Raw genomic sequence first — 24,929 nt, forward strand, 5'->3', positions numbered from 1 at the left:
CCCCATATTTTCTTCTTCTTTTTTTTAAAAAAAAAATTAGTAAAAAAATTAATGTAAAATGTCTGAGCTCACTTTCTCACCTCTGAATCTTGATCCTTGGGGTTTTCATGATCAGTACTTCTGTGAAACTTCTTGAAGCTGCTGGATACCTCTTAATTAATAAAGAAACATTTTGTTTGGAAATGTTTAAAAGTCCCAACTATTCTGTCATAATAGGTATTTTAACTAATTTATCTGTGAATTAACTTTTTAGATGGGCGTCTCCCCTGGTCACTAAAGATGACATTGCCCTGTAAGTGAGAGTCCTGAGTCTGGATATTAGATTAATAACACCTGATGTTGTGCAAATATAATCCTCATAACTACTGTGTGAAATACATGCTGTCATCCTAAATTTAAAGAAAGAAGAAAAAAGTCACAGAGAAATCAAAAAGATTGCTCCAGGTTGTATAACTAATCACCGACTGAACTGGGATTAGAAGTTTTAGCTCCTTGCACCTATATCTGAGTTGTCCTTTACATTTCTCTAAGCAGAGTGGTAATCCACCTGTCCACTACTCCATGCAAATGTTTAAAGTCATCAAAACTAGGTCCCATGATAAAACACAGAATAAAAAACATGATTGGTAGAGCTCAAATAACTTCTTAATGTAAAGAATTTATTACTTAAACCAATTTATTTTCCAAGGAATCCCATATATAAAATCATAACTTGGGCTTTGCTTTACTTCAGAATCAAGAAATTATGTGTTTATGCTGTCATAATTCTTGTGACTGGTAATTAAATGCTGTATGCTAATAAAAATTCTATATTATCAGAAAAGAACAAATAGATTCCTATGTGTGAGTTTCCTATGAGTAGGGATTTTCTTGTACCACTTTACTGTAATTTATTTCATTAGAGAACTTGAAAACCCTTTTAGATATTGTGAACTACCTGTCACGATAAGCATAAGCATTTGCATTTATGACTTCAGACTTCTTATAGGACATTAAAATATAAGATTTAATTACTGCTGACACCTTAGAGAACAGTGCTTTTTCGCAGAGTGCAGTATGAATCAGTGAAAATTCAAGGGAAAACTTTTATGAGGTTCAGAAAAGGTTCATCTGTAGAGTAGATGGCATTTCAGGAATACTTGTTTTATGTCAGATCCTTCTCTTTTTTCCTTCTTCAGTAACTTACAATAAAACTCTTTTTTTTTTTTTTCTCCTCTTTGATCTTTTCATCTTTCTGTTCCTGTTTTGGTTTTTGTTTGTTTGGTTTTTTAGGTCACAATAAATAAATGGGAGCAGTTTGAAAGGGACAAAGAAACAGTAGTAAAATACCTCAATCAAGCAAGCTCTGCACTTGAACGTATCTTAAACTTTAGCAGTTTAGAGAGCCTCTCTTCAGAACTGGATCAGACAAAGGTATTCACTGTCTGAAATACAGGAACTGAGATATCTTTCTGCCTTTCTTGTTAACATGTAGTGAGCATGGTTTCCTGCCAATGACGATGCAAATTGCGTATACAGATTAAAGACTGCATAAACTGTTTAGAGGTAAAAAGTTATTTTATGAAAAGGTCATGAAGAATTACACAAAATCTGCATCTTAAATGCACGTATGGAAGTTAAAGTGATTTTGAGGACTTCCCATTTTAAGTAATCAGTAATCATCAATACTAGTAAGCTAAACGGTGTCAAGCACTGGTGTAACATCAGTGGTGTGCTCTTTTGCAAGGTTATGTGGACTGTGACAACTAGCATTCTTTAAGCCCTGAGGAGAAAAAGGAGAGTCTTCTACAACATGGACATAACCCGTAACATGCCTCTTGCCCTTAGTAACACATAATTATCCTACCTCATTTTATTTACTAACACAGAAGTAATAGTAGTGATTGGCTTTCCTAAGTGCCATGCTTTTCACATTGTTTTTACCCTTTGATGAATCTGCTGTTAATTATACATATCTTGCTTATGTTCAGAATCCACTGTTCTATTGTATGGGTTTAGCATTTGTGACAGAAAATAGTTGCTAAACAAAGTGAGATTACAAGCTATGAGGTACTGCAAAATCCTCCCTGTAAAGGATAGGATCTAAAGTTGAAATAAAGATGCATATAATCCTCCACAATTCATAAATAAATTTCTTGAAGAGCTATAGAATAAATTTTGATTGGTTGAGTTAAAAACTTCTGGACATATAATTTCCCTTGCTAAATTTTATTCAAACTAGGTTGCTCAGATGAACATTTCTTAAATGCGACATGAAAATGACTTTCTTCAGAGATTTTTTTTATGTATTAACACATTCAAAATATACATGTAGGACACAGATAGTTTTTCCAACCACAAACTGTGAGGAAAAATACTTTTTGTGTAAATACATGAAAGTGCTTATAGTTGTATTAATGTGTCTTGCATCCTTACAGGAACTTTCTAAACAGACTGAAGCAATGGCAGTGCAGGCTGAGAATTTGGTGAAGAATTCTTCTGAGATACAGCTTGGTTCAAAGAACAAGCAGTCCCTTCAGCAGCAGGCAAAATCAATCCAAGAACAATTGAAAAAAGTGGAAGTTACTCTTGAAGAAGAGTATGTTCTTAACAAGTCCTAATACTTATTCTCCACTATAAGATTGTACCAGATTTCTAGAATACCTTGTCAGCATTTTGTGTCGTCTCATCAGCTCCGTCATTTACAGCTTGCTGTGGCATAGTAACCAGATTATAGTACCAAATATGTCAAAAGAGTGTGTGCAAATAAACAGTCTTTTTTAATAATACGTAGTTTATAACACCACTGTTAGTTACATTTAACCTGTCACTTATCTTTAAGCCCCAGTGTTGTGAAGAAGGGATAATTAAACTTATTCTTGAGTACTAGACTCTTTTAGAAAGAAAAATCTCAGTGGAAGTATGAGAACAGCACATTCACCATATTTGCCTTGGTTTTCGGTATTCTGCTTTCTCCATGGGAATGTCAAGAAGTGCCTTCATCTTAGCTGAATGCCCAGATTTTATTTCATGGGCAGTATCAAAGCTGCTTCTGCTGCTGCAAAAAAACAAAGGCATCATTTGCCAAATTTTGTTTAAAAATTGAAAGTTCAAACTCCAACAAAATGTTATTAAGTCCTGTAAATATTTGTAGCTTTTAGTATTTTAAAAATTTAATCCCTTTTCTCAAATGACTCAGTTATTGAACTCGAGTTACTCAACTTCAACTTCACTTGTTGCTATTCTCATTTTATCTGTATACACATACATTTATATGTGTATATGAAATTAGTATTTTTGCATATATTAGATCTGATACAAAAGTCATGGATATATGTGCCAATTCTATGTTGTCTTACTGCAATTACTAGAATTTGTAGAATAATTTGCTGTATAAGTTTAAGCAGGTACCACCACCTCTATACGGATATGAGCAAAGGGCAATGCCCACATTACTGCGTTTTTTTCCCCTATTGACCATTGTCATGCTAATATGATTTTAATTTGGTGTCATTTTCTTCCCAGTGTAAAAGAACAGTTGTAAACCAAAATAACTAACTTGTGCTGCAGATATAACATTCTGATTATTGATGGTCTAATTTTTTTGCATAATACTTTTTCCAGTATGAAGTATTATGGTGATTTGCAGTCAAATTTTACCATATCTTACTGAATACTTTACTTTATACATAATTTTATTCAATATTAGAGAGGAAATTAGTGTGATTTTTCAATTCAGGAAATTAATCCTTTCAACAATTACTATTCACTTTTTAAATAATTTAATCTATTTTTAAATGAAAGCCATCCCCGATATCCCCTCTCAATGTAAATATGAAACGGGTTTTAGTTGAATGTATGGATTATACAGAATATCTGTGGTACTGTAACAGATAATAAAAAAATACATCCCTTCTGCAAAACATGCAAATATATACAACACTCTAGTGAATCTACAGAACATATAATCAGTGTGTAAGGGTTATGTTATAACTCACATCATCAATAAAAATCTTGGCTGAGTAATTTAGGTGAAGGTACTCCAAGTGGTACATACTATGCCAATGAACAGGAAAGGGAGAGAGAAGTCTGAGCAGCTCTCCACAGACATCTACAGAGCAAACTTAGCACATCTGTTTTCCCGGGAGATCACACATAGATGTACAGTGTGTTTGGGACTATATTCTTTGCAGTTTGTGGCTTTCTAACAACTATAAGGAAGGCAGATAGAAAGGCAAAGGATCTTCAGCTGTTGTGCCACTGATTTGCTCCCTTGATTCTGATTTCCAGCTCTGTTTCCTTGGGCTGGACTTGAATGAAATATTTTTGCACTTTATTTTCCTACAAAAAAAGAATTTGAATACACTCTTATCAGTAAATGGCTGTTGACATTGCTAATATTTTTTTCATTTTGAAAATAAGAAAATATTAAAAGGCCAATTTTTACATTTTACACTACATCTTTTCTTGAAGCTTCCTCTAGCTTTAATGAGGGGGGGGGGAAGGAAATTGAAACAAAAACTTTTTAATGTGGAATGGTTTTTAAGGCTATATTTAGAAGGAAAATGTATTTTGGAATTTTGTAGTATTCAGACTTTTTTGATGAAATTTTAATATTTTCAGTGAAATAGAAAATGCATGTTTTGCAAGCTGTATGTAGGGCCTACGTTAGAACTGGTTTCTTTACAATGATTTGAAAGGGACAGAAACTTGTACACTGGAAGTTAATGCTGTTAGGCCTTATAAGGGCCTTAGACTTATTTGTGACAAAAGAAGGGTGCTTTGTTTGCTATCCAAGATATACAAGAATCAGTCATAATCTGTTTCTGTTTAACATACCTATAATGTATGTTTCAAAGAATATAAATCTATTAACTTTGAGGTAGTTGAGACATACTTGTTGTTGATTCTTTGGCTTGATGTGAAATCATTGCCTCAGAAAACAAACTTCCTATCAGATGGGAAGATTGCTGTTATAAAAAACCCCCAAGTTTAATAAAGCAGTCAAGGATTGGTGAATATGGATACATCCACAATACACTGTTTTTAATCATTCTATTCTAGTGACTAAATTACTATCATCTTTGCACTCAGTACTATCAATTTTTGGTTCTCTGATAAAATAATAATAATTCCGTGTTATTTCATAGAAATCATATTTATGTTACTTTTCCTTTCTCTTCCTGCTATGATGACATTCTTGATGTACAGCTGATGTATGAAGCTGTACTCTGTTTCACTTCTCAGTGTCCCCACTATTGCTAATATAATTGTTTGACTTTCAGTGGACAGTCTAAGAGAGAGCCAAGTTTGAACTGAGGCTCACAACTCAGTCCTCCAAACTCAGGAGTTTTTAAAATGACCCTCCTGTAGATTGAATAAGTTACATTTTATTCTAGCAAGAATATGGACAGCTTCATTATATTAAACTGTTTATTCTCTCTAATTAATTTGGTTAATTTTAGTATTAAAAGCATGGAAATGGTGAAAAACAAGTGGGATCATTTTGGCAATAATTTTGAAGCTCTGTCCATCTGGATAGCTGAACAAGAAAAAGAACTGGAAACTTTGGAAACATCATCATCTCCTTTGGACATACAGATCAGCCAAATCAAGGTGATTAGTTCTTGTTATGTTTAGCAATAAAAGCCCATCTATCTGTCATGTTGCTGGAGGCCAAATGGGAGAACAGACATTTGACACATTTCAGAACTACTATGATGTAATGATGGCACACTTTGTACACAAATATACCAAGCAGTAAGGTGTTACATAAACTAAAGGAAAATTCTTACAGGCTGCCTTCTCTTTTAGTGTTTAGTTTCAGTATATGGAGTTTTTGTGTGTATGGTTAAAAACATTGCTTAATTTATACTCTTTCTTATTTTTTGAGTAATCTCAACTGGTGTACATAAATACTTGGTGTAAAAAATTTTTATTTTAAAACTTACATCAGCTAGTGGATGTAGATCTTGGTTTTAATCTTGCAAGCTAAAGTTATAACTTGATTTGTGTATCTTTTATGCTGAAATAATAAAGAAACTATTGCTCTTGGTAGCTTGCAAACCTACATACCATTTATTGCTATTATATTTACACTGTCTTAAATTCTGTATACATTACTGTAGATACATAGTGGTTTAGTTTCATATTGCTAACTGAAGTGCATATTGTGTCCAAGCATTGCATTTCAAGGGCTGACTTCATATCCTCCCACAAAAGAAAATGTACCTTCTCTGAAACTGCATGTTTCTAAGGGGACAGAGTTTTTCAATATGCAGTGCACACTGCCATTGTCTTTATTCTGTGACCTACTTCCTCCTCAGAAAGTGTGGAGGTGTGCAGCTGCTTGCAGCCATGGACTAGATTAACACTAAGTATTTCCAAAGGATCTCATAGGGCACTTGTCTCATGACAGAAACAGTTTATCAACAGATTTTCCTGTTCTTAATTTGATCACACTTTTACATACACCAAAGAAATAAAATCTCTTGATTTCATCAGTGAAGAATAAAACAATGCTTGAATTCTTGCTTCATCGCCACAGCAATTCAAAAAAAGTTTCTTTCTGAAATAATGTATATGCACTGCTCTTATTCCATGGCATACACTGTCATGTTGTGTGCTTTTCAGTAGTTAGTGGATAGGATTCCAGTGTTTAAGACAGAAAATAAGTGCATCAAATGATATTAATATTGCATTACAGTGTGATAGCTCTTGTCTGTCTAAATGGAGCTCACTTAAGCCCTACTAGCCCATTCAAGCTTATTTCCCAGAAAGGCTGTTCCTTTGCTATAGATGCAGATAAGCAGTAATTTTTAAACTGCATTGCAATTTTCTGAAAAGTCCACCATAATTCTTCCTCACATAAACATCATGACAGAAAGAAAATGGTCAGCAGGTAACGTTTATAAATGTCTGAGTGAACAGACATAAAGCAGAGCAAATCCTCCAGATAAGGACTAGGGTACATCATTGTAACCCAGATGAACAAATGAGCTTTATGAACTGTGATATGTGAAATGAGTCATCTAACCTCTGATGCGTAGACATAGCTGGAGGTCTTCTTCAACAGTATTGCTTTGTGCCTGATTTTAAAGCATTTGTTATAAGTTTCCTGATGAGTTACTCTGTGTCACAACGCTAATCAACATACTTAGTTCATAATTTCTAGTACAACATATTAGTAAGGAATATTGCAACATGAGATAAATGAATAAAAAGTAGTGTGTTCCCTGATATCTTTGGCTGACCAGATAAAAAACCTAGGGTCACCTGAATGTAATTATCATAGTAGTGGTAATATTCTACTTTTGGTGACATGGATTGCAAAACCCCAATGACTTCAGCAGAGCCAGAGTTTCACCTACACATTTCTCCAAAATTCCTGGTGGAACAAAATGACAGTTATCACAAGTAGTTACCATTGGTGGCAGACTCAGTGAGAGTTTGAAGGCCTCAATTATCCACCTTCTTTTATGTAACTCAGTGAATTTAACAGAAAAGCGTGGGAGTAAAAATGTGGTGCCTCATTTGTATCTGCTGCATTGTTAGATAATTTCAGCTTCAGGGCTCCAAATCCGGTATTTTTCCTCAGCACCATATTCTCATGCAAAAAATGATATTTTATAATCCAAATTAATTCAGAATATATTGCATAGAGACCCTATAAGTGCTTACAGCACCACATTTTTTTCTGTACTGTCACCCTACTAATTCTAGACTGAATGTTGCAGTAAGCCAGTCCTGAGCTTTATAATGGCAAGAAAGACAGCATATTTTTATCACAATTATAGCAGAAGGTGGGCACTTTCTCTGCTTTTGAGAGTACATTTTCAGGAAAGTTTTTGGTTGATTTCATATGCATACATATCTTAACATTTTTTTATCTGAGGATGTTATTCCCTATTTCAATTTCAAAGACTGCTCTTGGCTCCTTCAGTTCCCTCCCAATCAGTGTTTTTCACTGCTTTTGAGAACTCTATGGACATGCTACATCAGCAGAAATTAAAAGAATTCTGTTGTGAAAAATACCTTATTTCCAAGTTATACGATGTTTACTGAATAAATAGCCACTCAATGTGAAACACCATGTTTCTGTCTTGGAGGTTGTAGCTTTCAGGTTTGTCTCTAATTTGCCATAAAAGCAAGTGCAAAATAGGAGACAGTTGCTGTCATGCAGCTGATGAAATGTAAAGCTGGTGCTACAGATGAAAAGTACCAAAGGCCATTATCACCCTTGTTTCATGGTTTCCTATTTATGCTGTAATGTGGTTTTTTCTTTAATCCTCTGCCTGAGGGCACACTCACCCTTTCATATAATTTAATTTATTATACCATAGACTTTCAAATTAGAAAATGAAAACAATCCCTATTGGTTTTCAGATCCTAACATGTTTTATTTTTTAACTGCTTGAAAACTTATTAAACACAAGTCATCAGCTGTTAGGGTTCAGCTTCTTAATGATAGTGTTTTCAGTTATGCAGGTACTTTTTTTCATCTTGTATTTATTTTGAATCTTTAAGAGAATTGTGTATTAATTTTCTATGAAGTAAGAGATGCTAAAATATGAACCATCTTGTCTGCTTATAAAAATATGCACCTCAGCCATTTCTAATTGCTCTTCATAGACACTGTTTTTTTAGGGCAGGCTGGTATTTAAACCTTTTCGAGTGCTAATTTCAAGAAGAAAAAGTGAATTTACAGGACATATTATAGACTTTTGTAATTGGTTATTTCAAGTGACCAGTGAACTATCCTCTTATAATGAAGAATATTAGTAGCTCAGGTAAAAGAAGGAAGAAATTATTGATCTGATAATTAAAAACCTATTATGTTGCTTTATTTACTATTACTTTACATTTTAGGTTATTAATAAAGAAATAGATGGTAAAATAACTGCAATCTCCAAACTAGAAGAGGAAGCTGAGTCTTTTTCCCAGTTTGTTACCTCTGGAGAATGTGCACATATTAAAGCCAAACTGACTCAGGTCAAAAGGTATTGGGAAGAGCTAAGAGATCATGCACAGAGACTGGAAGGAACAATCACAGGGAATGCATCAGCACAGCAGAAATATGAAGAAAGCCTTAAACAGGTAGACAATGCAAAATCTAATGGATTGTTTGCAGCAATTTATAGAATTACTCTTTATTTTTCCAAAATTGAATATAAAATGTATATTATAATAGCATGGACTAGAATACATGAGTAGATTTGTAAGGTAATTGCAAGACCTCTATACATAAATTTGTGCTTTGAATGACTTAAAAGGCAGGTTCAAGGAAGACACTAAACCATACATACTCAAAAAATTGTGTTGTCTTTTAGAAAACCTAAGTAATTCTCCTGGATATTGCACTATTAAACCACATCCATACTTCTTATAAACACTTAAACTTCAATCTCAGGTTGTTAGTAGTTCATAAAGAAAATAATTTAACTATTATCATTGCCCCAGTCACAAGAAGCTGAGCACAGTTAGCATCTTTTAACTTCAGAAGAAACTCAGCACTACAAAACCTTAGGATATAATATTCTCTTAGCACTAAATATTTAAAAGATGCTATTTAAAGCATCATATATGTATTTCCTGCTGGTTTTAGACTCTCTGGTTTGCCTTTTTTTCATAGGTGCAGCAGGCAGTGTCTGAATTTGAAGCTAAGCTAGCTGAGCCTCCCACATCTTGCTCTTCATCCTCTGCAACATACGCAGCCCTTCAGGATTGCACGGTGAGTATGTGGCTAGTGATCCCTGCCACTTTGTCCAGGGGAACAGTGCCACACTGACCTCCTCACAGAAATGCCAGTCACCTCCAGACCAGGGGCTGCCTGATGCCAACACACCCCAGCGTGGAGGCAGAAGGAGGCAATGGATGCCTGTCGGGGTGAGCAGCCCCAGGGAAGGCTTAAGCGGGCTTCCTCTGCTGTTTCTTCTCGCCATTTCAGCCAGGCTTGGAGAGTTTTTCTCCCACTCTAGAGAAAGAAGAGCTTAAAAGTATCAATTAATCCTTCAGGTTCTGGTCTTTAATTTTATGCATCTAAATCATTATGAAAAATAGAAGATAAGAAACATGTCTGTTAGACATTTTTCCTTGAAGATTTTCATGAAATTTGGCTCTTGGTATAGAGAAATCTGTGACTTAAAAAAAAATCTCATTGGAAGTAGTTTTTCTTGGACAATGCAGAGATTGAACAAAGTTTCAACTAACAAAATTTCATCTGTGATGCCGGAAATCCATGGATGTTTGGCTATTTTGTTCAGTCCATTACGAAAGGAAAACAAATGTTGGATTGGTATTCAAACTACAAAAAATCCCAAACCTCAGAGAATTTGGTGTAGCATCTTTGTCTGTGTCTATAAGTTTGTGATGTGTTCTTCCCACAACAGTCATTATCTTTCTTTCTAGGAAAATATTGCAAAAACTTTTAGTCATGTGGTTCTTGCAGTAAAATACGTACCATTTATTCTGAACTTAGTGGTAACTACTTGCAAAGGCTGTATGCAGGGAAGACCTGTCTTGTCTGCTTCAAAAAAGCTTGATACTTGTTGAGGAAAAATATTTTGCATATCAATAATTTATTCAGACAGCACATGTGATCATGATTGTTATTGGCTTTTAAACATTAGGAATATGCTGAGTATGCTGTTGTAAACTCTTGTCCTGTCTACAGGATCATGATGATTCAAAGCCATAATGTGAAATTATTTTTTATTTAGTTTAAACATCAGCAGCTCATTGCTGTATAATTCACATTTCCTTCTCCGATGTCTTTCACGACTGTAATTATAACCATTACTAGAACTTCGCACCTGTGAGTTGAAACTTTAGTGGTCTTAAATCTATTTCATTTTGTGCTTTTCTAACTCATAGTACTAAGTTTCAGTCGTTTTCATAAGTTCACAGTAGTTAACAGTAACTGTTCCTCACCTCTCGCATGTCATGACATGGGCTGCAAGTCTGGCAGTCCTCACATGTTGGAGTGAGCTTTTGTATTTACTGTGTATTTATAAACTAGAACAACTACTAGACAGATGTTAGGGAATTTGGAGTTCTGTCCTACAGGATCATGTGGTGTCACATGCCCTTTTGTCGCTGACTTTTTTCTTTAACATTGTTCTAAGGAAAGTCTTTCTCCTCTACAAGCTAGTTGACTGATATGCTTGGGACATGCACCTGGGATAGATCTGAGTGACATTTAAACTATGCAGTGACTTCATGATCTGGTGGATGTAGTATTGCTTCAGACTTCAAGTAGAAGTACAGAATTTTCCCACTGTGTAGCTCTCTTGTTTATGTATTTGACTTCTGTTTCTTTTACATGTTCTTCAGGATCTTTGTCATACTCTAGAAAAACTGAGCAACACTCTGGCCTCTCTCTCAGCCTGTGCCCGAAAGGTGGCCAAGAAAGAAAAAGCTGCTCAGGAGGTTACTGCCTTACAGCAGAAATATGAAAAGGTGCTAGAAAATGCTAAAGAGAAACAGACCATATTAGAGACTCTTCTGGCTCAGTGGCAGAAGTGAGTAGACTCTCACATCTGCTTCGATGGACACAGAGACCTTCCTGTGGTCAGTGTGTGAGACCAAGGGTATGACTTGAGCTGGTAACTCTATGTTGTGATTTTGTTAGGCAGGAGAAGGAGCTGTCTGCCTTTCTGACCTGGTTGGAGGGGTGTGAAGCTACAGCCAGGCCTCCAGAGCAGTATGTTTCTGCTGACAGAGTTAAACTGGAAGGTGAACTGCAGACACTGCAGGTACGTTTCATCTGGAAGATTGTCACCCTACATTTTCTGGTTTGTTTCTGTGTCTTTTAAAGGATAGGCTTGCTCAGTTGTAGTCTGACAAATCATTTGATTCTGGGCTTTGGGAATGTTCTGGGGAAGTATATTGCTGTTGTTATTAATCAAAGACAAGAAAATGAGAGGAATAATATTATTTTCAAACATAATATGCTGTCTCAAGAAAAATAATGCCCTAGTATATCCTATTATCTGTCAAGGAAGGACACTAGTCTTCCGCCAGAGGATCTTTTCTCTACAGAAATGTTAGACAATGTTACTTTCCTTTTCTTGCCTGTGAGGAAAGTTTCTCAGATGACAAAGCGCTCAAAGGTTTTGAGCTCACAATGAAAGTCTGATTTCCTTTTTTTTTTTTTTTTTTAAACACAAGACTTTCATCCTGTTCAAAAGTATGCCTTTCCTTGGAATTTTTGCCACTTGTTTTTAGATTAATATGAAGCAGTTGGCCAAAAGTAGCGTCTTGTACACCCTCCATGAAGCCAGTGTGTCCATAATATCAGTTTTAAATATTACCGAAGAGAAGGAAAATTATTTTTGGTTTTATTTTTTTGTTTGGACCAATTTGCAACACTTCCTCACAATTCTATTGCTGCACACAAAATATGTTGCAAAACTTGGTCTTGGTTTTAGCCACTTTCATCATACAGTAGAGCTGTGTGAAAAGGTCACACTTTGTCCTAAAGGGTAAAAAAACCCATGATAGATCCTTACTGAATTACAGTTGCATATTTAGCTGTCTGAGGGGTGTTGAATACCTGCTTGTCTTAATAGACCTCAATTCCTCCAAGGATTTGACTGTGCTCATTCACTTGCCTCAAAGTGGTGTACTGGAAATCCCTAGCTGATTTTTTATTTTTGTTATTTTGCATACTATGATGCCATATTTAATCTAAAGGCTGTACATTCCCTTGTTTTCCCAGAATTTGCGAGCAGACATTGAGTCCCATGCTTCAGTCTATGAGAGCCTATTACAGTTAAATGAGTCACTGTTCCCAACAGCTTCCAAAGAGCATGTGAAAACAATAACAGAAAAATTTGAAGAGCTGGATGAGAGGTGGAAAGCTTTACCAAAAACTGTTGATAAAAGGTTTGTACTTCAGAATGTTTTTTGCATGTTAAGTGAGAGTAACCAATATCTAGATGAGGAATCCCAATCTTGGAATAGTTTTTTACAGTATTACCCTTAGGAAAACAACGGTTTAATATTCATAGTGAACCCTGAGATACCAGGAATGGGGTGTGGGGAATCCTACAGATTTATCACACTATCTTTTTGGTATAATCTCTCACTACTTTTTTGATAGAAGAGTTCTGTTTGAAGGAGTGTGGGGCAGGAAATGAAGATAATGTTGTATTTCATTAGTTAGAATTTCCCAAGTAAGTTACTTCCAAAATCTGTTACATTTGCTCTTCATTTTTCAAGTTATATGCTATATCTTGTGCAAAGTCAGACTATTATCTTTTTAAAACCACTTTGAAGTTTTCATTTGCCATAAATATGATAAATGTTCAATTGTTAGGCTGCTGGCTCATGTTATGCTCAGGAACACTGCCTCCTTTTTGAAACTGTATATCACATATTTAGATTTCAGTTGTTTTGGTGATGAACATACATATTTTACTATTTGTAAAGAAGCTTATATAATAGACCCTGGTCAGTGACATCATCTTCTAAGTTCTTTATCAATAAGATTGTTTTACAGTATAATGATCTTCTACATAGTATTGTATGTTGAAAATTATGTAGATAAATTTCTAAGGGAAATGGGAAGATAAATGACAAGGCCTTTTTTAAGGTCAAATTTTAGCGAGGTTCTACTAGGTGCTGAGTACTCCTCTGGACACTTTGCTCCTTTGAACTGTGTTCCTCTGAGGAGACTTGACCATCAGTTACTTCAGTGGAAGTTGAGTTTGCAGTTACTCGTCCCCTGCCTGAGTTCATGAGGCTCTCACCTTACATGCAGTGTTGCAGATGATAGAGCAAACACAATTGCTATGTCTGAAAATTGAAGTTTAGCTTCCATCAGTATCACTCTCTTTGCTGGGACTACCCCCATGAAGAAAAGCTGAATATACCTTGATTGTTTGGGGCACTTCTAACAGTTGATATGAATAAAGCAGTAGAAATGCAAAGAAGCCAAACTGGTGCTTTCAAGTGTTATGTTATTCCCCAGTTAAGAAATCAACACAGCAGTCATCACATTTATAACATAAATTAACATTTCCTTCTTTCCTTCCACCTGTCATTGATTTTAATACAGTCCAGTCAGCCGTGGTTTTGATTGTGATAAATTTACATCAAGTGCTTTCATATTTACCTCTGATATCCTATAGGATCAACTTCCTTCAGTCTCTTGTTGCTGAGCATGAGCAGTTTGATGAGCTCCTGCTCAGGTTTTCAGACTGGATTAAGCAGTTTCTTGCTGAACTACAAGCCACTTCAGAGATAAACACAGCTGATCAACAACTAGCTGCATCTCACAATAAGGTAAACTTTTGGATATAAATATTAAAGAGAGAAAAATGTACAGTGCATTGAGCTAAATATTTGTCTGAAACTAGCATGAAGTCATTTATGTGTTTGAAAACTGATAGGCTGTTGCAGTCACACACAGATTTCTGTAACTTGACCAGTTTAAAGCAAAATGGTAACACTGAATTGTTCTTACTGAAAACCCCTTAGTAGTAATTTTTTTTTCTCATAAGTTTAGTACCAAAATGTTTTCTGAGCTTTTGACTGGAAGAAGAAACCCAGCCCTATTTTCTTTCTTTCCCATAGAACCACTCAAGGGAAGTCGAAAGTAAGAAACAGCAATTACAAAGTCTGAAGGAACATGTAGATAAATTGTGTTCTTTCAGCTGCCCAGAGGACCAGCAGACATTGCAGGGAAAGACTGAAGATTGCTTTCAAATATTCCAGGAGGCAAGTCAAATAACTAGCCAAAGACAAGAGGCTCTGGATCAGCTGCGTGTATTCCTAGAGCACCATAGTGCTGCATCAGGAGTGCTCCACCAGCTGAGACAGACAGTGGAGAAAACAGGAAATATGGATAAAGCTAAATCTGAATTACTGGAGAAGGAACTCAAAAATGTTATTCAAGATCTTAACAAGCTGGAATCTGTTGCAATCAGTTTGGATGGTTCCCTTACTAAGGCCCAGTATCATTTAAAACACAGCATTTCTGAGCAGAGGACCTCCTGCAGGGCTGTGGTGGATAATCTGTGCTTGGAACTGGAGGCGGTTCAAAACCTGCTGGGAACCAAACAGAGTGAGGCAGAAGCTCTGGGAGCCTTGCGAAGATCTTTCATGGAACGTAAAGAACAGTTACTGAAAAGTATTGAAGATATTGAAGAAAAGGCTGACAAGGAGGCCCTGAAGGAGGCAACACTACAAGCCCTTCAGCAAAGGTTAAAACAATATTAACGCTTGAGATTGGCACTTATTCATTTGCTTTCAGTCTCTAGACTTTTTATGGAGCATTGGAGGCATGTGTGAGTTTTCTGCCTGGGTACCCTACTTCTTGCCAGGCATATATGACATGTCCATATAGCTATTTAATAAAATTTTGTAAGTAAATAAACTGTTTGGATGGAGGGAGAACATGAGCAGAACGCTCAGAAAGTCCCACTAATCTCTTATATTGAAAGAACAATCAAGAAAACCTTTGTCTAGGAAATTTATTTTGTCCAAATAAATCCAAGCTCCAAACAGGTATTAGAAATCCCATATAACATAACTATCTTTGCTCTTAAAGAATTGAAGACTGTACATGTGCTGAAGGAATTGAAAACACTTATTATAATAAAGTATTTGTCTAAATATTTGAGTATATTTACAAGTCACTGTGTCTGGTGAAGGTATAGGTATATCTATATCATTGTATAGCTCTATATGTATGAGGAAAATGACATTCTGAGCCCAGTTATAGCAGAAAAAAATCCAGGTAAAACTTTTGTTTTCTGAAGATATTGTATGAAATGTTAGAAAAAGGGAACTTGATGCACAGTAACTCTTAACAGCAGCTGTTTCATTCTTCTTTTCTCCTTTTTTATTTTGCAAAAAAAGTGTAGATAAGTAAATTTGAAACCTGCATTTTAATTTGCAGATTGAGGATCTTTGCCCAGTTAGATGAAGAACTGAATTCTCACCAGCATGAACTCCAGTGGCTCAGGGACAGAGCAAAACAAATAGCCCAAAAAGATATCACACTTGCTCCTGAGGTTGACAAAGAGATAAATTGCTTAGAATCTCTGTGGGAGGATACCAAGAAAGTTATACATGAAAAGTAAGTATATCTTACATTTAAGGTGAGAAAGGAGAGGGTTCTTTTAGTGGGAGAAAGAGTCCCAGTTATTCACATTTAATATTTTCTTGCCATATTAATGCCAGTAAAAAGCAGGGCGTGTATATTAAATACTGAGTTAAAGATAAAACACAGTATAAATCAGGATATTTGTACCCGTTGTAATTATACTACTAATAAAGCTACAGATAGGTCATCAGGACAGTACTTATATACTGGATTTTTAGTTGCATTTTACTGTTTACTCTCCTGAAAGTAAGAAATTTCCCTTGAGATTTCACTATCACTCCAACTAGCACATACTCCTTCTAGCATGTATTTTTCTCCTCTATTGGATATGGGTTTCTAACAACCCTGTATTCAGTGGTCCTAAATCATTCTTACATTTAAGTCTTTCTGTCTGCCCAAGGGACCAGGCTGGTAACAATCACTAGTGTATAATCAGTGATATAAGACAATTTTGTATATCAATGAAAGTTGATAAAGAAGGGAAGTAAAGAAACTAAAGAATGTTTCATCTTACCCCTTTCTTTGTCTTAGCTGCCTCTTCGTCATCTCTAAAGAAAACTTCTTCAAATGTTCTTTTTTAAATTTGCATGGTAATATTACATGTTAAATTCAGTCAGTACTACATCGTCTTCAATGTACATAAATTTTGTCTAAGTGCAGAAGAAAAACATTTCTAGCCTGGCTAATATTTCAATGGACATATGCAATTTGGTGATCCCCGTGTAACTGCTGGGATAGTGTACTAGAACAATGATTTTTGAAAAATATTTGTGCTGAAAACTGTGGGGTTTTTTTCCCCTTTGGTTTATATAGTGTACTGTTACTTTATTTTCTTGATTGATACCATACAGATATTTGTAAATATGCTGCTCCTTAACCAGATCTGTGTATTACTTCCCTCTTGAAAATACACACAGCTACATGTATTGCATTTTTGGTGTTTTTTCTCCAGCTGACTTCAGCCTGGTTTTCTGTTGCATTTTTCAGAGATGTATAAATCTGAAATATGTGGAAGAAAAGGATAGCTTTATTTTAAAATGTCCATCACTCCTTTTTCTTCAGCACTGCTGATAATTTATTTCATGTTGCATGTTGCTGCAAGCCATTTTTCTTACCTCTAGAAGTCCTTAATAATAGTAAAGCAAGTAATTTCCGCATACATGTGCCAGAAGCTAGACAAGTACCAGCCTGGTAGTGAAGAAAACATAAAATAGATGTCCCTGCCTTATAGGTCTATTATTGAAGGTAAATGAGTTGTCCAGTTTTCATATACTGGGGGAGCTGTTGCCATCTTTATATCTAAAACTGAAAGATACTTAGGTACCTTTTGATTCCTTTCTAATATAAAAATAATGTTAATTTTGTTTAAATTATCAATTTAATTTTAATTTTTTGGAACTGTTTTCTCTCTCATATAGACACAATTTTAGACCCTCCTGAACCTGATTATCTTGGAGAGGTCTTTGGAGGATTCAGAGAAGAGCCAGCTCCTAAAGCAATTATTTCTCTTTCTTGGAAATGTTTCCCAAATTCCTTTCATTTACAAACATTGTTCTACAACTAAACACATCCAAAGTGTTAGTCTTTTTTCTCTCTCTTCAGTATAAACACCAGGAATGGGTTGAATAGTTTTTTTTTATTTCTGTCCATTGTCTGAGCAGAAATAGGATTTTCTGGTCAGGGGGTAGAAAGAAATGAGGCCTCTTCTTAGCAGCAGGTTATTCTGTACTCAGCAGAATGACAGGTAAGTTAAATGTAATGTTTTAGACCCAAAATCATGCATCTGACAATTGAAGGCCAAAATAGTCAGACTTACCTGGCATTGCTTTGGTCTTTTCTTCTGCTTCTTTTTACCCAAAAAAACCTCCACGAGAAACAGGTTAACAAAAAATGAGCTGTGAGTGCCAGCATCATTATAGTGTGGTTTCCAGTCAGTAAGATGCTAAACTTAAGAAATGAGAAGCTTGAATTCCAGTTTCAGTCTTTTCTTTTGCTCAAGTCAGTTCCTTTGATATCTGATCTAGATGAGAAGGTGATTCATAGACTGTCTCTTCAGTGAGATGTTTTGTGATGTATGGACCCACAGTGATTTGTAAAACCTAAATATTAATATTTCCTTGGCTGCCCAAAACATGTTTAGCACTGCATCTTGACTTTCCCATGGTGAATCACTACGTCACATTCTCTTTCCTTCAGAAACATGACAGAAAATGGTGCTAACACAGCCTTTTCACATTACAGAAAGGAGCAATCCTGCATTCTTATTGATCTGATGAAGGAATATCAGACCTTGAAGTCAACAGTAATGAAAGTCATAGACAGTGCTGACAGTGCTTCTGTGATCAAATCCATTTGGAAGGATCGTGAAGATGTCAGGCGAACTTTATCAAGGGTAATTACATATATTTTCATTTGAGGGGTTTAAATGATTTTGTTTTAGATAATTTTTTTCTGTTTGAAATGTGCCCTTCAGCTGCGTTTAAAGTTTCTTGAATTTACTATCAAATCTTGTCACACTGACATTCAGAGTTTAAATTGTACTGATTCTGATGAGGAAAGAATATAGTACTTTCAGCATTTTGGTGAGATTGATGAATGTGTATTTGATTGTTGCTATTTATAATTTTAACACCTAGAAATGCAAAATGTTAATTATTATGGAAAGCATAAGTTATCTGCTCTTTATATAAAATAGCTTGAGAATATATTGTTATCATAGTATGACAGGATATTTCCAGTCAACATATTTCAATGTTTTATTCATATGGGGTAGCTTTTTTGATAGATACAAGTCAAAAAAATAAAAGAAACAAAAGAAAAAGTAAATGTCTGTCTCTTTCCCTACAAGACAACTATTCCATGGGGTACAATGTTGATATTGGCCATTTTGCAGAGATAAGGAGTTTGGATCCCAGCATTCTATTCATTTCACTGGATCATATTTCTCACATTTTAAATTCTGCTATCCATCAGCCTGTCAGGAAAAAACATTCTGAGTTAAATTCTTTCCGTTCATTCAGAGGGTAATTTTCATTTGGAAGCTTTTAGAGCTCTTCATTAAAAATTTTTCAGTCAGATCTGTATAAACCTTATCTAAACTGTGTGTATTTATGGCTCTTTTTAATGGACATTTTAACTGGAACTGAAAGCCAAACAGATCTCACCAGTCTAACAAAGAAATGCAGGTAATTTCCATATGATTTCTCTTAATGATGTGAGCCTTGGGCTGTGGAGAATTTCCTGCTACAACAGTGGCCACATCTAGGCCTGAAGGAGTTGGAATGCAATAAATATTTTGCATAACTCCTACTATAATAAAGTACTTATGGCCACATGGCCATTCTGTAGCCAGATGAGTAGCTTGTCCCTAACGATGATCTGTAATACTTGTTAAAGAAAAAAGTATGAGATGCTTACTTTTATCCTTTCTCAGTTGTTGTCACCTCTTTAGTGAGTGTTTTAAAGATTTCCCTACACCTAGAATTGCAAACTTAGTAGCCCTGAAGATTTTGCCTAGTTTCTCTCTGAACACATCCGTACTTTTGTTTTCCAGAGTATCTAGGAGTGATGGGTTGGTTTTACAATTCTAACTTTGTTTGCAGCACCTCTGTTTACCCTGATGTAATTCCAGAACTGATTTTAGATACTTTTTAGTCAATAATTGTTTTGCTGGTTAAGGATACCAATTAAACTCGGACACCAGAGTGAAAAGAGCAGGCGTATTTTACTGGGGATAACCAAATAATGTAACAGAGTAACACAGAAAACATACAATAAGAAGAGAGAGAATAGCACTCCTAAACAAATAGGAAAATACAGGGTAATGCATCAAATCATTACTAAATGAGAGGGAGAACAGTGATTAAGAAAGATGCATCACCACTTGCATACGTTACCATCACCCAGACCCGCAGTGGCTGGGCAGCCCCGGTCACAGCGAGGGTTTGGGGAGCCTGTCCCGGCAAGTGGGAAATCCTACGCAGTGCGTCCACCCACAGGTGAGGCTTCCAAAGTTGCTGCAAGTGAGTCCAGCCTTATATACCAAAAATCAGCAAGCCAGAATAACTGGCACCTTTGTTTTGCGCGGAAACATCCGGTTTCACTCTCTGATTAGATTCCCCCAAACCCTGGCCAGGGCTCAAGGAGGAAGCTAAGAGTTTCCCTGTTTATCTAATTTATTTATGAGCAAGGTCACACATCTGGTCACAAGGCCAGACAGCTGGCTCCATGGCCTTGTTAACTTGCCCCTACACAAAGAAGGATAAAGATACATTCAGGATAGACATGTTTTATGATACCTAAGCTACATCTTTCATTAACGAGCATACATATTTCACTAATGATTACATACTAACTTAGCAGCTTTGGCTCAGGGCCTGTTGTTCAGGCTTCAATACTTCAACACTTTAACACTTTTTACATCAGCATAAGTGGTTTGTTATAACCTAGCACAATAGCTACTAGCACAATGGTTATCCGTTATAAACTATACAGGATTCATCTATAGGTCAACTCTGGTTTGGGCCTGTTGTCCAAGCCTTAGCACTTCAATGATGGATTCTTATTATTCAATTTTAGACATGTATATTCTGAAGAATAGAAAGAATAAGATAAAAAATATTTGCTTTAAGTCCCGAAGCTAGCTTGTTAACAAGTGGGGAAAATTCAGAATTTATTATTCCTATTTGTGTGCTTTATTTATAAGAACAATCATATTATTTGATTATGCTTATGAGAAAACCATGTCAGTTGTTCTGTATTTAGTGACACAGTTAAATATTAGATGGTGTGCTGAATGAGAATTATCAAATGCATAACATGTACCACAGGGAAAGGGATGGGTACCTGGAGAACTGGATTTTTTTTTCTTTCTTAAGGCTTCATTAAACAATCAAATTTTATGTCCACAGCATGAAGCTGCCAAGAATGATCTGAGTGATAAACAAAAAGACCTGGATACTTTCACCAATAAAGGAAAACATTTGTTAACAGAATTAAAAAGAGTGCATAACTGTGACTCCACTGCGGTAAAAACAGATATGAACTCTACTGTGGACAAATGGCTAGATGTAAGACTCTGGTGTTTATACACTGAATAGTTTTTAAGTTGGGCTAAGGTTACAGTGCTAGTATTTTTTTTAGGATCTTAGAGTGTAATTGTTTAGTAAAGTTTACTTTTAAGTGTGTCTCAAAGGGTTAATCATAGGAATTTGGCGTACATTGTACACACAAAGTTGTTACATCCATTTGATAGATTTTAAATTATGTCTTATAACAGTGTATGAATGTTACTAGTATAAATTTGCTCAGTGCACACTTCTGAGTATAAATTTGGATTGGATTCTCATCTAATGTATGCTAGTGTTACTCTGTTAAAATAAATTGGACTAAATAAATTAGGCAGTATATGTATTGAGCTACACCATAAAAGATGTGACTATGTTGAGAAAGACAACATTACAGCAGAGAAACGTAATATAAAAGCTAATATTTTATATTTTCTTATTTATACTGCTTTATTAGAAAATTCCTACATTACAGAAGAAAGATAAATGTAGCTGGTTTTAAATATAAAGTTTATTTGAACATAAAACTCTTTCCCAGTAAAAAATATACTAATTTTTACATAGTCACATATGATTTTTGTTCAATTTACGATCTGGGTAACTACATTGTAATCAGGATTCAGAACTTAGACCTGATTCTAAGAAAATTATTTCACCTACGCTTACTGATTATTTCTGATGAACTTATCTTGTAACTGACTGCAAAATAAAGACATATAAAATTAATTTGTGAATGGTATTGATACATTTTCCTCTCCTAAAAGGTGTCTGAAAGAATTGAAGACAACATCGACCAGCTAAGTGTAAATATGGCTTTGTGGGATGACATCCTGAAAACTGGAGACGAAATGGATGGATGGTGCAATAAATGCATTTCTCAACTGAATGAAGGCATCAGCAACTTGAGTAACAGTCAGAGAATGGAGGTCCTCCTGAAAGACTTCCAGGTGCTTACCCATAAATCAGTGATAAAAATGTTCTGGACCAAAATCTTAAGTGACATCAGGCACATAGATAAGGCTATGTGGTTGTAGACCACCATGTGCCCTGTTCAAGAAGTGGTACCACTAACCCAATGTCTAGCTGACAGCATTCCAGTCCTTTCTTGAAGCTATTTGCTTCCGACATAAACAAGAACAGCGTATCTCTTACTAAGTCTAAGCTCTGTAGTTATTTTGGCTCTAGCAGTACATGGCAATGTGTTCTTACAAGCACAAAAATTTTGAAAAGCATGTAATTGGACTGAACTCTGTTCCAGTAGAAACTGATGGAAATTTTAGACAACTTCAGCTGAAGTTAAGCAAAAAAATTAGTAGTTTCTAAAAATCTAATCTAAGAAGGTAGATTCTTCAGACAATAAAAAAGATATGCTGAACTGGAGGGCAAATTTCAATGTCAGGTTCTAACACTTTCAGTAAGATGATGTCTTTATTTTCTGGATAATGTTAAACTTTTAGAAATCTAGCCAGTGTTCAGGATGCATTCTGCCTCTATTAGCTTAAAATATACAGAAGATCAACCATAGAATGTGCCATATTCTACTTCCTTTGAAATAAACTATGTCAAGATGAACAGTGAACATACACAAGTACTATGATAGAATATGAAAAGGTGCTAAACCAGTAATTTGCTCAGAACAAGGTTTATCTAATGTCTTTCTGATTAGTATAACAATCAGACCATCTAAATTCATCACTACTAAAACTCATTTGGAGTAGGAGCAGCAAGTACCCAAACCACAGGTGTACCTGATTCACAGGAGGGCCAGAATAGCAGAAGACATGAGCACTGTGCATACATTTGCACTCACAGAATGCATAGTCCATAATACTTTTTTTGCACTTTCTTTTGCAAAGGTAAGAGGAAAGGCAGTTCACTGGCAGAAGAGTCCTGCCCTTTCAGCAATCAGAAATAGATGAGCATGGACAGAAATAATCAGTGTACCTTTTATATGGCCCGTAGCAGTGGTCGCTTTCTTGATCAGTCACCTAATATTATATCCTCCCTAGCACAAAATATGCCCTGAGGGTTCTTCTAGGGCCACCTGAACTTCTACCATTCAGGGCAGATGGTAAGCGCAGCGATTTGATCCTGAAATCCACTGTCCAATCTTTTAATTTGAGTGATCTATTCAAATTTTGTAGAAAAGAAAGTTTGGGTAATAGGATAGACACACCAATTACTTGCCTAATACTTCAGAACTACAATTATACAATTTATAATTTTCTCTTTCACTTTGCTTTTTTTTTTGTTAATAAGTAGAATATTTCTTTATAATTTGGATCTCTATGACCACAATAAATACAAGGTCCAGATATGTCAGTGCATATATAGCAGCATTTTTTAATTCCCTTTTGAGGTTAAACTTTATTTCTATGTCTAATTTTTTTCGAAGAGCTCACTTCCTTGTAATAAGAACCAGAGAGCACATGTATTATACTCTGCATGCCATTAAGTGGAACCTAACAACCGCAGCAGATTTTTCCAGTGGAATAAACAATGACATTCCCATCTTTATTCAGTCAGTTTTAAGAAACTAAAGCTGTTAGTGCATTTTAGATGCTAAAAATGTGTGTGGTTATTTTAATGTAGGAGAAAAAAGATCTCTGAAGTGAGATGGGAGATTTTTAGAGAAGAAACAACAGTGTTTTCCCTCTGGTTGCTAAACTTTGCTTACATTTTCTTTCATTTTTGCAATGGAAGGAGCATCCTTCTGAAGGTCCAAAACCTTCCTGTAGTTTGATACGAACCTCTGACCGTATCTGTTTTACAGTCTGAAGTCAAGGATAAAGAACTGAAGTTGGATCAGCTTAGTTCCAAAATTTCAGATCTCAAAGAACTGACCCATAGTCAAGAGCCTCCTGCAGATCTCCAGGTAAAATAAAGATACTGGTAATCATAGACTGTGCTCAAATCGCTAAGAAGAAATTCCTGAAATTTCTGACTCTCCTGTATGAGACTCTCCTGAATTTCCTTCAATGTGACATATAGCAGTATTTATATGTATCATAAATATTCTTTGTCCATAATTTAATCAACTTTGGTTTCTGAAAAAAAAAAGCCATAAAGTAATTGAACATTACAGTTGTAAAAGTATTTTTTACTAAATCTATATACTAAATATAGTACATAGTTAAGAATGTAGCTGATCAGATATGAGACATGATATTCTCCACTCTGCACAGCATTAAGCCACATCATATGTGAGTGCATGCACTGTTTGCCTCTGTGAAAGAATTATAGTGCAGTAAAATATCTTCATTTGCTTTATCAAACCAAAAGTATTCATTAGCGGACTGGAATTAGTGCTCTGAACTAGCTGTTACAGGAGAGGGGTAAAATACAAACACTGAAGGTGAGTTGTTGCACTTTTATTATTGTCTAGGTCCTTATTTTTTATGTTCTAGGACAGATGCAAAACCAAGGTTATGACTATTTTGGATGTTTGATTTCAAATGGAAATTGGTATGTGTGATTATTCACTTTCAATGTCAGAAGTTTTAAAAGATAAGCTTACTTCTGCAATTTCCACAGGGAAATATCTCAATAGAGATTTATTTTAAAACTATTTATCAGATTTTAATGGAACTTAATACAACAGTCAAGCCTTGTCCATATTTTGCCGTGACCGCACACATAAGCCTGAATTACCAATCAGGTATGGGTCAAGAACCATGTAGTATAAAGATGTGCAAATTATATGGAAGTGCTTATGTTCTCCCAAATTTGTTTCCTTTACATGAGAGGTTCAGAAAATTCAGGTTTAGTCATAT

General features: G+C 35.4%; 1 protein-coding gene across 1 annotated transcript in view; it reads left to right on the forward strand.

Annotated features, from left to right (window-relative positions):
- SYNE1 (spectrin repeat containing nuclear envelope protein 1) overlaps nucleotides 1-24,929 on the forward strand; it is a 322,973-nt gene that overhangs the window by 119,938 nt on the left and 178,106 nt on the right. Inside the window, exons 32-46 of the mRNA XM_074896543.1 lie at nucleotides 1,273-1,413; nucleotides 2,418-2,578; nucleotides 5,445-5,595; nucleotides 8,848-9,075; nucleotides 9,611-9,709; nucleotides 11,311-11,498; nucleotides 11,609-11,732; nucleotides 12,698-12,864; nucleotides 14,112-14,265; nucleotides 14,557-15,185; nucleotides 15,884-16,063; nucleotides 18,332-18,482; nucleotides 21,001-21,159; nucleotides 21,921-22,103; nucleotides 23,930-24,031. Coding sequence (XP_074752644.1) covers nucleotides 1,273-1,413; nucleotides 2,418-2,578; nucleotides 5,445-5,595; nucleotides 8,848-9,075; nucleotides 9,611-9,709; nucleotides 11,311-11,498; nucleotides 11,609-11,732; nucleotides 12,698-12,864; nucleotides 14,112-14,265; nucleotides 14,557-15,185; nucleotides 15,884-16,063; nucleotides 18,332-18,482; nucleotides 21,001-21,159; nucleotides 21,921-22,103; nucleotides 23,930-24,031 — 2,817 coding nt within the window. The remainder of the gene's footprint in view (nucleotides 1-1,272; nucleotides 1,414-2,417; nucleotides 2,579-5,444; nucleotides 5,596-8,847; nucleotides 9,076-9,610; nucleotides 9,710-11,310; nucleotides 11,499-11,608; nucleotides 11,733-12,697; nucleotides 12,865-14,111; nucleotides 14,266-14,556; nucleotides 15,186-15,883; nucleotides 16,064-18,331; nucleotides 18,483-21,000; nucleotides 21,160-21,920; nucleotides 22,104-23,929; nucleotides 24,032-24,929) is intronic.

This window comes from Athene noctua, chromosome 1 (genome assembly GCF_965140245.1).
Source record: "Athene noctua chromosome 1, bAthNoc1.hap1.1, whole genome shotgun sequence".
In the NCBI taxonomy this organism is placed as follows: Eukaryota; Metazoa; Chordata; class Aves; order Strigiformes; family Strigidae; genus Athene; species Athene noctua.